Here is a 13,550-nt window from a genome sequence, read left to right as displayed (position 1 = left end):
CCAAAGCCTCCATGTCAGCCAAACCTGGGGCCTAGAGAGTAGGTCAGAGCTGTTCAACTTAGCTTGGAGGCGAAGGATGGAAAAAGAGGGCTTGTTTTCCCCCTCACTTTGCCAGGCCTTTTTACAACATGGACACTCCTGCTGTGCAGCATTGCGTCTGGTTAGCTTTGTGGAGGAGGCTGAGGCTCTCTTGGTAGACTGATGAGTGGTCTGACAAACCACCTCCAGTTCCACTAACGTAAAAAATACCCATGCGGAATATAAGAGATTCCTCAGTTTTCACAAAATGATTTAGCGCCCTTTCTTTACGCAGTGAATATTCATGTCAGTTAATGGAGTGATTACACATGGTACTGTCTGCCTGTGGAGCAACACAAGTTGACTGAAGCTGACATGACGCTTTGAGTGTCCGTGATAAAATCAGCGGGTTCCTCGTCCAGACCACAGCAGAAGGACTGTCTTCTGCCAAGCATGCGCTATTAGATCACACATGACACTTGGCCACTCATCTCTCAACTTCAAATGCACTTTGCATGCAAAACCACACAAAATTCAAGTGCAAAATCAGACAAAAAATGTGTAACAGTGATATGGGTAAGCGTGGAACTAGTGCAGCACTCATGATATCCCTTTAAATTGAGTGCCCTCTGCCACTTTACTGACAACATTTGCAGTTGCTCTCAGAGCTGAAGTATGAGGCTATCCCCCCTGTGTTCATAATATTACTCAGGCTGGGAGATAATGATGATAATACGTTTAAGTCCCTGGAACACCGGACCTTCAATGGGATCTGATGACCTCGTTATTTCTCATTAGTCTCCCTGAGGCACCTAGATGAAGACTTTAAAGGTGGTCCAGAGGTTAATCCCGCAGGGAGAATGAACCCGCTCCCCTGTATCTGTTTCTGGAGCTGCTGGACAAGCTGCCTAACTGCTGACTTGGCCAGTGGTTAGTGTAGGAGCTCCTCCAGCGTCCCAGATAGCCCACGCTGTCCCAGATAGCCTTTTGGCTGATAGCTGGACTGGGGGATGAATGTCTGTCATAATGATCCCTTCCTACCCACCTCGCTCCCTGATGACCTCTGACCCTCCAGCTTTGCCTTGCTGCATTCTAACTCCCATGGAGCCAGATCGATGTGTCATCCACCTCATCCATCTCCCCAAGTGACATCATTACTTATCTTCTATTTAGAAAATCATGATTTCCTGGCATGTAAGCCATTGTCTGACTACATCTGAAACTGAAACCAAGAGTGATGTTTTAATCAAAAGCCTTGTCAAGTGCTACTGCTGCTGCAAGGATACAATATTCCACACATCTGTGTTGCTCATATTTACTGTCAATAACCGAGGATTGCACAACATGCCCAGTGCTTGAGAGTACTGCCAGATGTTCTTGTTCCCCCACTTACTCTTCTATTTTTTGTTTGGGAGCTAAAAGTCTCTCAGGTGATGACAGGCCTGGGAAGTGTGAAGAGTAAAAGACAGCTTTGTGCTTTCCAATTAGCTTTGTGATTTATTAGCTTGTTCCCTCTATTGGGCTTGTTTTGTATCAAACCCAAACATTACTCGATTCAGTCTCAGACAGAAATAAATGAGAGGCAGATAGCTTTAAAAGGGGGCTGAAAAAGTGCATTGATACACTCAGGCATTCCACATCAAAATCTCTACAGAACTGGGTAACTTTAGAAATAGAAAAATGCAGCAATGGAGCGAGAAAATAAGCAGATTACATCGTGATATCAGATGATTGAACACTGATGTGAGAACACAGGAAATTGCTAAAGAGATTGATTTATGGTTGCTGTACCTACGTTTTTCAGAATGTGGCGTGCAGCTTTATCGTGGAGTTGGTCTATCTCTAGACATATCTTATTGGTATGTGTGTGTTTGTACATATGTGTGTGTGTGTGTGTCCATGGTTTGTTTAGACTGGTCGGGAAAGCGTGAGACCAGAGTGAGTGGGCAGAGGCCATACTTTAGGGTTCAAAGTAAAGCGGGGAGGGACCCCCTCGTTTTGGAGGAATGTCGAGGAGGAGGCCTGATGGTTAGCTGGAGATGGTGGTAATTAAGGGGTGTGATTGTGAGAACCTTCCCTTCCCTGGGCCCTGCAAGGGTCACAGATAAAAGAGCCTCTGTCGCTCTTGCATGTGGAAAATCACAGTTAACGCACCAAGAACAGCGCACGAGCTAATGCACGGTTGCGTCGCCCAACAAGCTACAATCCGAGGAGCAGATGACTCCCTACCTGGAAAGCCCCCTGCAAGTGGAAGGAGACAGTGGCTGCAGGTTATAGATTGTGGTTCCCTGACACTTGGGGCTTATTGGGCAACAGGGCCACATTGAGTTTGAGAGGAGTGACATAAATTAGACAGCTCTGGGAGGCTCCTTCTAATCATGTGGGCCTGTGTGTCGCCCTGTTGGTGTGGTTGTTGTAATTTGGCCTTGCTTGACGTGCTATTTGCAGAGAGCTTGATGACACATTGCTGTGCCTTTCTTTGCAAGTGCGGCGCTGTGTGTCATGCGCAGCAGCAGGGCGTGGCGTGGGAGGATAAGTGCGCTGTTGTGTTTGCTGACTAAATGCATCAGCATTTATTTGAAAAAGCGGAGCAAAATATGATCGTCTCCCTCCTGTCTTTCCCCTCACAAACCCACCTTCCCTCTTTATATCGTAGCCAAAACCTAAAGGATCCACACAGCTGGCCAGCTCAGTGATCATAAGCCATCATTCACACTTTAATGAAAACCTGACTTCCCAATAATCTTCAGTCATGGAAACAGACACAGATTGGAGCAGTGCCGAGTGATAAGATAGCATATTAAGTGTGCTATTCAGAGATATAATGGGATGTGTTCTTCCTGCTGCAGCAAACCATTAGTTGAAAACATGTGAGCTTGTGTTTGTATCCAGATTGTTGGATGTTGGTTGAATCTGTTGAAAGAGTTGAGCGTGACATAAATCCTCACCATCTCCGCTGTTGGGGTTTCACTGTGTTAATGTGCCAGACAGGAACAGAAGAATGGACAAAAAATTGATGTCAGACAAAACAACTTTTCTGAAATGCACTTGAGTCCAGGACAGAAAAGATTCACAGGGCATTGTCAGCTTTTTTTGCGGGAGAAACAGTATAATCCCTTCAAGAACCATCTTCCCCAAGCTCCTTTAGCTCTCGATCAACTCCAGATGAGAGGGTTGTTCAGACCCTAATGACTCTCTTCTTTCTCTGATACTTCCTCTAGGGTGCAGGATAGAGAACTGTGAGTCCTGCTTCAGTAAAGACTTCTGCACCAAATGCAAGTCGGGTTTTTACCTACACAAAGGGCGCTGCTTTGATAAGTGCCCCGAGGGCTTCGCTCCATTGGAAGACACCATGGAGTGTGGAGGTATGTGAAACAAAACAAATATGTAAAAAAATATGAACCTATCTTGTATTTTTTTACACCTTTCTCTACCTGTAAACAGCATTCTATAGCCTCTTGTTGCTTATTTTGGACCCAAATACAAGCATTTTGACTGGGACCACACACAAAGAAGTTATAGCATCCCAGTAAAGCTCCTTCAACCTGCATTAAAGCTTGACCTGGGGTCTCTGAGTTGCCTCTAAATGGCACTCCTCTGTGGTTTCACTGCACATCACTGTTTCTGTCTCTGCAGAGGGCTGTGAGGTGGGTCAGTGGAGCGAATGGGGAGCCTGCACCAGAAGAAACAAAACCTGTGGCTATAAGTGGGGTCTGGAGACCCGGACGCGGCACATTGTAAAGAAACCACCCAAGGACACAATACCCTGTCCAACCATCGCCGAGTCCAGGATGTGCAAAATGGCCATGAGGCACTGCAGGAGAGGTAAGGATGTTATTCAGTCATATGTCGAGGTGTGTGAGATAGACCTTCTGTCAGTCAGTCCCAACTCCATCCACCATCACTTTAAAGTATACACTACTCGGGTGAATATTAAAGAAAACAGCCCACTTATCCCAAAGGAGAACTCCTTCCCCTCTCTCAGAGTTCCACCTGTCTCATGTAACCCTCGCACTCAGCCTTGTTTTTTCACCGTCTGTGTTTTTGAGGTGCACAGTGGCGTTTCCTTGCATGAAATATCAGTATTTTTCCATGGCAGTCTTGTTCTAGCCAGCTCTTTTTCTGAGGTCTACTTCCCTACCCTCTCTCCCATCTCCTTTCGTCTCCTCAGTGGAATTCTTCAAAGTACAAACTGCAGGTTTCCTCAATGGCCGTCTCTGTTTCCTCCCGTCAACTTGAGAGATATTTGCGGTGCACACAGCGTGTATGTCAGGCCATTAAATGAGAAGTCAAATCTGGAATTTCTCTGTGTGCAAATACAGCTAAAGGAAATATTTTTTTTTAAAAACTAAACCATTTCTCTCAGACGGTCCAAACACACCATTTGGGGTGATGGCCTCAGTTAGCAGTCCTTTTAAAATAAATGTCTTTTCCCTTAATGTACTTTTACGTCTCTCATAAACTTTGGATTAGGATAGGGCAAGTGTAAATATTTAATTCACCAAATAAGGAAGCAATTACAGTGGCAGCTATCATTCAGTCTGTCAAAAAAAGAAAAACATTGTTGAACAGAAAAAGGAAAATATTGTAACTCCGAGGATTTTTCTCCATTTTTGGCCTGGAGTGATGACTGGGAGGGTCATTTAGTGAAGTGGTGAAAGAGTAAATAAACTTGAAATAAACCCTGATAGTGTCTCATATTTCAGCACTAGCAAGGCAGTGGCTGCTGTCTGGGTTGGAAACTGTGATTCCATGGCACATTTAGTTCCTAAAGCCCTCTCCTGTTTGTCGGGGAAATTCTCCCCTACCCCCGTGCACCTCTTCATGACTTTGCAGTGCCTGTTTGACCTTTTCCAAGAAACTTTATGACCTTCTTTAATTAAAATTTGGCATTGTTCCGCCGGGTTACTGTTGTCAATTATCTCACGCATGAAGTCACAGATGGTAAGTTGTTAAGTATAAACTGAGTGCATAGCAGAAGCATTTTTCTTCAGTCCTTTAGAAACCGACAGGCTCCCTGTGTCCGTCTTACTTAAAGCTACTGTTCCCTGGTGATGTGGTCATTGTAAACCTCTCAGTACAGTTCCTTATCCAGCGACTGAGTTACATCTCTGGTGGTTGCAAATTGTGTGTGAAAATGTCACTGTGTGTGCATCTTAGGACTCTCTGGGCTCGTGAAGTGCTGTGGTGGCCAGTTTAATAAAGGCAAATATCAGACTTAGGCATGTGTTATTAATTCCCCACTGCTAGTGAAAAATTCCCACTTGGCAAAAGCCAGTGAAATGCAACACTCCACAGTTCAAATAAATACAATGTAAAAATGTAAGCCGCTGAAGTCGAACAGGAGGAGAAACACTCCACAGATCCAGCGCTGTCGCATGGGAGCTCGACCGACTGACATTGTAAAATAATCACTTCCCATGAGTGATAATAAAGAGTTATCCAAAGGGAGGAGAGGCCACCCTCTGAAATGCAGGTGATCAGGAAGCGGTAAAAGCCTGTGGAAGAAGATCAAGAAAGACTGCAGTATAGTTCATTATGTAGTACCTCACTTGATGACTGTTTAAATTTATACAAATTTCAAGAACTTTGCGAGCTTTAGGCCCAGAGTAGTCCTTAAAAATAACAGGTGTTGCAATGCACTATAACCAATTTTCTTTATTCACAAGAAAATCTAAATGTACAAACTCTTTGTAACAATCACTTGGAACTGAAGACAGTCTAAAAATGAACATTTTTATCAGCTCCTCTCACTGGACACCAGACACCAATGTTTAGGATAAGCACAGGATTATATAACCGCAGACTGTAAAGATGCTGTGGATTAAATGGAGACAGGAAATAAGAGGAAGCAGCATGTATCTATACACTATTTATGGCGATGCTTATCTGATCACCCTGGCTTGCATTTCTACATATCTGCGTATTTAAATTACACTGGACGTCATTGACAGATCCCTGTCTCCCAGCTTAGCCCAAGTGCACAAGGACAACGCGAATGATCTTCTTCTTTTTCCTTCTGTGTCTGCAAAGATTTAATCCCTCTGTAAAACATACACAGGCGGAGAAAGTAAAGCCCAGATAATGTCAAGAGGCGAGGCGTTTTCACAGCAAACATGACGAGTCGTGTAAACCGTGTCTGATGTGTTCCGTGCAAGTTGCCGATCAGTGTAAACACCGTATATCATTCGCCCTGCTGGGATTCATTTGCTGTTCTTCGCCAGTGTTTGCCAGAACAGCAGTGTCCTGATCACAAACTCTGTCCCAAAAAAACGGCAGAGAAAGATTCTGTGGACCGCACCGAAAGATAAAATGTGCGTCGTTGCACTGTCAAAGCTCTATTTCCATTCAACTGCAAGTCTAATTTTAAGCCAACTTTTGAAGCTTGGCACATATAAATTGAAGATTTGGTTTGTTTTCAGTAACTGGATTGCAATGAATGGTGAGGAAGTATTCTCTAGAGAAGACTGCAGCCCTCAACTAAACTGCATGTGAGACAATTTAGAGTATATAGAGAAGACAGATGTTTAAAAATATATATAAGCATCAGAAGTCACATTGGATTGCCAAATCTGTATTTTTATTTAAAAAAAAAAAAAAAAATTGCTATTGCTATTGCTAATAATCACAACCAAAGACTGGAAAACCATCTTTGTTAATCATGTCTAAAGACCTTTTCAAATCCAACACAGAATTTTTCATACAATATGGACACAGTACTTAATGATCTCTAGAGGAATAAGAAAGTCTGCTCTTGTAGCTGCTTGACTAGCACTAGACATTTGCATTGTACCCTTGAGACAGTAAAATGCTCTTCTATCATCTAGATCCCTGGAGTGTTACTCTGAACAGACTAGAAACAATAAAGAGACTTTATTAATAGCTGCTCCGGTGCTATCAGCATTGATAGACTGGGTTCCTCCCTCTCACTGTCTTGTGAGCTGATGGGAGGAGAGAGGAGGAAAGGTGAGGAGAGTGATAACTCTGCAGCACCTGGCTGCTCAGTATTGATGCCTTTAAGGAATTCCCAAGAGAGATTTCCCAGCAACCCCTGTCATCAGATTCACTGGTTTACAAACAGATGTGTGTGACAAGTTTGATTCCTTGTTTTACTTCTTTTTTTCTTCTGCTTATCTGTCCTAGCAATTCTGTGCATTTTCCTACTTGTTCTCCTGCCCACCCACCATGCTTCTGCCATGTCAGTGACATTAGATGTTGTGTAAACAACTTAAATAGTTAAAACCTTCAAAACTCCCACTCTTAATGTAATCCCTCATTTGGGATTTAAGAGGGAGTAAAGTCCAACACAAACACACAATTGCAACTCAAGCTAATTTCCAACAGTTTCTACAAATCGGCTTTCAGATTCTCAGATGGCACAAAAGTATTAATGGCAGCAGACAGGAGTGACATTTGTTTAGCTGTGCTTGTTAGATTTGTAGGTAAAAGTAGACGTTTTAGGAGTGTTCATACTGCAGGAGGCAGCCAAGCTCAAAGTTAACCCAAACAAGAACAGAAGTTTTACAATATGAAGTTATGGAACAGTAAAAAGTTACAGCTTAGCAAATTTTGGAACTGATAACTGAAACACATTTAAGACCTGGCTTCTCCAGAACAATGCAGTTCAATTTACACTCAAAATGCTTCCACGACTGCTTCTCTGAGCCAGTGAAGACTCACAGACACCCTGCTGACCTCATGGAAAGAAAAAGAGGCAAAGAGAGGAGGCATAAGAGAGAAGGAGCTTGTAATGATTATCTTTGGCCATTGGATTATGTACCTGTACTTAGGAGAGCTGCAGGGCTTTGTGGGAGTATTGATCTCCTGTGTGTGTAACTAGAGAAACCCTTTCTGCTGTAGGGCTCAGCCGAGGCCAAGCCCTCCATCCCATCAGTCATCTGAGTGCTTGGATCCAGCCACCACTAATACTGTCTGTCATAACTGCTCTGTGCAGTTTGTGTTTGTACTGTAACTGTGATAACTACTTCTTGTACTCATGCTGTTCGACCGCATTCTGTGGCAAGGGTGTAGAAGAGAATAAACCCACCTAGACTCACTGTATCACCTCATCAATCCTTCACAGTGTGACATCTAAACTTCTACAAGGGTTTTGTCTGTATTTAAGGCGGTTGTTTAAACTGCCACACAAACACCTCCAGTCTGGTGCAGGGGACCAAAATGAGGCCAGATCCGCACCAAATCAACCAGACTCCAGGAAGATTTGGTCGACTGGTGGGTTTGATGCCAGGTTCTGTCTGAAGCCAGTCTGGTTCTGCGGTGAATCTACAGTACTGTGGACCTCCTAGTCCGCTCCGTCTGCGAACCATCTGCTCTGAAGTCTCTGCTCCTGTAAAGTGATGCACGGCGCAACGGTGATTGCCACAAATCTGCTCTGGAGGAAGCTCAACTGGTTTGTCTGTGGTGTACGCTGCTTGCAACACCAAACAATTCCTGTTTCTGGCATCCTTGCATATTAGCGAGAGCATTTAACGCGCAAGCATGCGTATGACCGTGTTACACACAATTTTGGTGTTTATACTTATTGAGCCAAGGGGTTTAGGCCCTGGTGAAAGATGCCACTCACTTCTGAGCATTTTAGTTACGCACTCAGCATGATCCCATCTGAGTCTGGCCTCTGTTTGGCTGGGAAACCCAGCATCTAAACACATTTCTGGATGTGTTTTTGTCATATGTAGCCGTCCTCCTGCTTTTTTCTGTAACAGATGCACACTTTCAACTTGAGCCTGACTGATGGAACGTGTTCTTGTTGTCCCAGCAGAATAGAACACAGGGTAGTTTGTCCAACAACTGAGCTCCACTCAAGCCACCACTGAACTCTAACAAAAGCACTTGGGCACTTCTGTCCCTTCATCTACTTATCTCATTATTCCAATTAATGTTCACCGGGTGTGCTCTACAGGAAGTCGGGACTTTCGGACGGGAGAGCTGGTGCACAGATAACAAATCCTGCTCTGATTTCTGCTGCAGAGGAATGGCAGGTGGTGATTAACAGTGATCTCTGGCCTGGGTAATATCACGGACAATCCGGATCAGGTCTTCCCGCCAGCGGGAGTGGAGTGAGGAGCGTTTTCCCAGGACAGAAGGAGAACACTAATTGGCAGCCACCCTGTCATAGTGATTATTTGTGCCTCTTGCTGCAGTCTGTTGTGACTGGTGGAGCCACGGCTTAATCTTCATTTAATAAGGCCGCTCCATAGGGGCTGACACAGTAGCTGGTGAGAAGGCCTCAGAAGCACTCTGTCTCCTTTGGACAGCATTGATGTCTTGGCTCCGGACACAGGGCCTGGGTTGGTGTCTGACTGGGAAGACGCCCACCTGCCACCACCACCCACCGCACAAGCTTGCATCAGTCATTAATTTAATTAAATTCAGCCCAAACATGGTTGTGAAGATGAAAAAAGGAAGTTCAGCAGCAGACAAACAGAATGACGATTTCCTTAAACTATTCACATGACTGTGAAGCTGAGAGGACTGAGAGTATTTTGGAAGCTTTGCACTGTGCTGTAGTGAATAAGAGTGTGGGTGAAGAGGATAGACACATCAACCTGTCACTGACTTGGCCAGGTCTGCTGCCTCCCAGTGCCAATGGCAGTTATGGTCAGCGCTGCGGTTGCAGTCACAAATTAACACGAGTTCTGCTTTAGCTATTCCATATTTGCAAAATCTCTGCGATACATTATTCTTTCCCCCACATTCATCTCTGAGCTCATGTTTCATATCTCATCAAAATTGATTATCTAGGCTCTTGTCTGGACAGCCAATCAACACTTGCTTTATGCCGATGGTCTCAGACCCAAACTTTTGGGTTTATTTTTCTGCCTCTTGTGCAGCTTGGTGGTGTTAAATCTTACATTGCTGAAGAAAGTCATTACCAGTAGTCTCAGAGACTTTTGTGCGCTGGGTGCATTCCTTGTTTGAGGGGGTTGGAAGGTGGAAGTGGAGGAGGGGGGTCTCTGATTAACTTCCCACTAAGTGCCCCTGCTCTCCGACCAAAATAAATATGGCTGCTGTCATTTTGTCAGCAACTGTCTTCAGAGAGCAATATTTGAAACACCCCATGATCCTGCTGGCTTTTATATGGAGAATCCATCGTCATACCACAGGCATGAGCCATAAACATGTGGAGGCCTTTCAAAGACCAGGGGGTGGAGGGATAGAAATGGAAGAGGAGGGGTCAGCGGCCCTCACTGGGGCTCCATACTCCACATTATTGTCATCTGGTCTTTTCCAAGCAGGAAGAAAGAGGAGGGGTGCGAGCAAAGTTTTTTTTTTTCACACTCTTTGGCCCAGTTGAGTTGTGGTTTAGCTGAACTGCCTTTGGTAGACTGTATGCACATTACATACAGCCTCTTATTTGTTAGGCTTGTCTTATTGTGAGGCGTGCATTGGTATTATTTCTGTTCCAGTCAGAGCTAGCTGATGCAGAAATCCCCCTAAAAAGTATTTTGATGCTGAATGGATGTCCATCTGTCAGCCAAAAGTGAATGTTGACACTCATCTGTGGCTGCAATCTGCATTTGATTGAGATCATAAACCTAAATCAATCATCTGTTTAAAGTTTAAAGACCTGCATGGGCTAGCACACAGTGATCACAGTGTCAAAGACGAGGGGCACAGCATCGGTTGCGAGGCTTCTGTTGTCGTCTTCTGGCAGAGGAAATGAGGCATATGGGCCGACATCAACAGCCCCATCAAAAACAGACGTACACAAACAAACAAAGTGGCAGCAGGAGGGAGGGGGAAGACGAAGGCAGCAGGGGAGGAAGAGGAGGAGGGGGAGATACTGTACAAAAGTGGAATGTTTTCATGTTCTCATGCCCCACAAACGGGAGCTATTTCCCCCCACTGTGCAGTACATGAGATGATATTGCCCATGACACGGTTGGGGCCATAAAGCGGACCTTCGGTGAATGTTCCCTTGATGGGCAGCCGATGGCGTTACACCCTGTGATTTTTTACAGCAGTTGAGACACAGTCTGGGTCTTTACAAGGATGGATGGCAACAGCTTGTGATGAGATCTTTGAAGTAAGGTTCCACTCATATATGGGACTCTTATAAAATATGTGACGACTACAAGCCAGAGATCCACAGACCACTTTTGATAGTGACGGAGGTGATCATTTCCTTTTTATATCTGATGGCTGACCAGAGAAAACGATACAGTGAGGTACTAAAGCTTTTTACAGACCAGCTTCAAGGGTGGTAATCTGTAAAACTGCTAATGAAACCTGCTTACAGTGCTTGAAGTATTATGGATTTGAAGTGAGCCGTGTAGAGTGAAGTTTCAGAGTAAAATCGCAGGAAAACTTCAGACTGTCATCTGTTTTCTTCTTCAGTCTACTCTGAAAACATCAAGTACCCATATCAGGCTGACCCTAGTTTGAACGCAGGGGTGTTAGGGGTTTCTCACCTCATATTTAGATAACCCGAGCTGGTCAGAGTGGGATCTGTGTGATCGTGCTGCATCCCTGCAGCTCCTCTCTCTGTCTGCCAGACCTCCAGTCCGCTGCGGCTGCCAACTCTCCTGTGGGCCGCAAACGCTTTCATCTCCACATCTACAACACGCCAGACAGATGAGGATGCATATGCACACACGCACACAGACATTCGCACAGCCAGAGTGTGAGAAACATGTAATAGACACCGACAAACAGTAAAACAGACCTCACAGGCAGAACAAGTCACCACATTATCTACTCTTTTCCTCGTCCCTGTTTCCATTCTCCTTTCCTGTCTCGCACTCGAATGACACGCTCTCGCTGGCGTATCATGTATCAGTGCGTGGCTGCAGGAACAATGTGCATGCCACAGAGGAGGATGTGTTCGCGTGGCGCACATTGTTCGAAGCAATGCTGCGTGCACTGCAGGCCTCCCTCTCCAGTGGTCTGGCTTGGAGGAGAAAAGATGGAAGGCGAGGAGCCGAATGAGGGAGCCTGAAAACATCTGGTGCACAGTCGCACTGGCTCAGCCACCAGGAGCCCCTCTCCTCTCCTCTCCTCTCCTCTCCTCTCCTCTCCTCTCCTCTCCTCTCCTCTCCTCTCCTCTCCTCTCCTCTCCTCACCTCCATCTCTAGTGTGTGTCTTCATAGAGACATCACAGCTTTTAATTACAGCTGGTGATTCAGAGAGAGGCTGACCCACTCATGCCCATGAGCGTGGACCCAGTGCACAGACATGCAGACACAACAAAGCAGCAAGTATAGACCTGCTGGCCAATGGCTGTGTGTATGTCTGGGTGTTTTTCTATGTGTGTGTGAACAAACAGTGACAAATACAGGTGGGTTTGCAAACTAAAAGCACAGCCATTACAGCGGTAAGTAGAGGCCAGGGCCAACTTAGTGAGGTTGTAGAGCGCTGCACTCTCATCAACGCAAAAAGGCAAAACACCACGGTGATGTCACAGGTTAGAAATGTCAGCTTTAGGAGCAAATACATTAACACATGTTGGTGACCCTATCATGTTCTCACAGCATAAAACACAAGCACCAGCTAGCTTCCACAAGCTCGCCTGAAGTCATAAACTGCTTATCTTTGAGCTGGAAGAAAAAACTGTGGTCTGGATCAAGTGACAGGCTGCCCATTTATAAATTCTGAAACACTTTACATGGATTAATTGATTTTTGGGTCCCCTGGGGACAACAAACCTTGCTGTAAGCGCAACACTGACCTATTATTACCTCGTTAAAGTTGAATTGGCCACTGTGTTAGCAAAGAATTACCTATTCACACATTATGATGCATTTAGAGTCGGGTTTTTGGTCCAGTATTGACCAACAACTTATGAAAAGTCTGTGTCTGAAGCTCCTAAATAATACACTCTCAGGTCAAAATCACATATTTCTCCTGGAGTAGAAAATATGAAATCATGTTTAAAATTATAAAAACGTGATGTTTTCATAATTTTAGACAGTTGTATGGGCAGCATCCGCTCCCTGTAGCCACATGTGCTGACCATATAAAATAACAACTACAGTGCAGCTAAATCTTAGCATTTTCTCAGGTGGACGACACCTTTGGGATGCTCACATTTGGCTTGTGCCTCTACCTAAAATACATCATGTTCAATATGAATTTTAAGATTGTGGATGTTCCGTCAGGCAATAAATCCCCCTCATGTGGCCTGTTCAGAGCACAGAACATGATGACTCTCCAAGGAAAATCTCAAGACATGATTGAGTGGTTGGTGTCATGAAACTCAATCCTTTCCAGGTACCATATCAAATCCCTTCAAACATAAACGCTCCTTCCCGCTGGGTGGCAAGGTTCAGGACCGTGATCCTGACAGACCTTGAGACAGTTCTTTCAGATTAGTAGGAGCTTAAATCTCCCTTTGATTTGATTCCTTTCTCCTTCCCCTGCTGCATCTCTGGCAGATGCTGCTGCCGTCGGGAGTACACAAACCTCTCCTCAGCAAGGTGAGACCCTGAAATGACCGTTGAAATTGCACTGTAATCATACACAGTTAAAAACAACAAGAAAATGTCTGCCATATGCCTCAAAGCCCTCTGTTT

General features: G+C 44.8%; 1 protein-coding gene across 1 annotated transcript in view; it reads left to right on the top strand.

Annotated features, from left to right (window-relative positions):
* The window catches only part of rspo2 (R-spondin 2), a 58,470-nt gene that overhangs the window by 30,607 nt on the left and 14,313 nt on the right, over positions 1 to 13,550 (top strand). Inside the window, exons 4-5 of the mRNA XM_023264700.3 lie at positions 3,240 to 3,383; positions 3,655 to 3,843. Coding sequence (XP_023120468.1) covers positions 3,240 to 3,383; positions 3,655 to 3,843 — 333 coding nt within the window. The remainder of the gene's footprint in view (positions 1 to 3,239; positions 3,384 to 3,654; positions 3,844 to 13,550) is intronic.

The sequence above is a fragment of the Amphiprion ocellaris genome, chromosome 9 (genome assembly GCF_022539595.1).
Source record: "Amphiprion ocellaris isolate individual 3 ecotype Okinawa chromosome 9, ASM2253959v1, whole genome shotgun sequence".
Classification (NCBI taxonomy): Eukaryota; Metazoa; Chordata; class Actinopteri; family Pomacentridae; genus Amphiprion; species Amphiprion ocellaris.
Note: the sequence above shows the minus strand (reverse complement) of the source record. Positions and strands in the feature narration are given on the sequence as shown.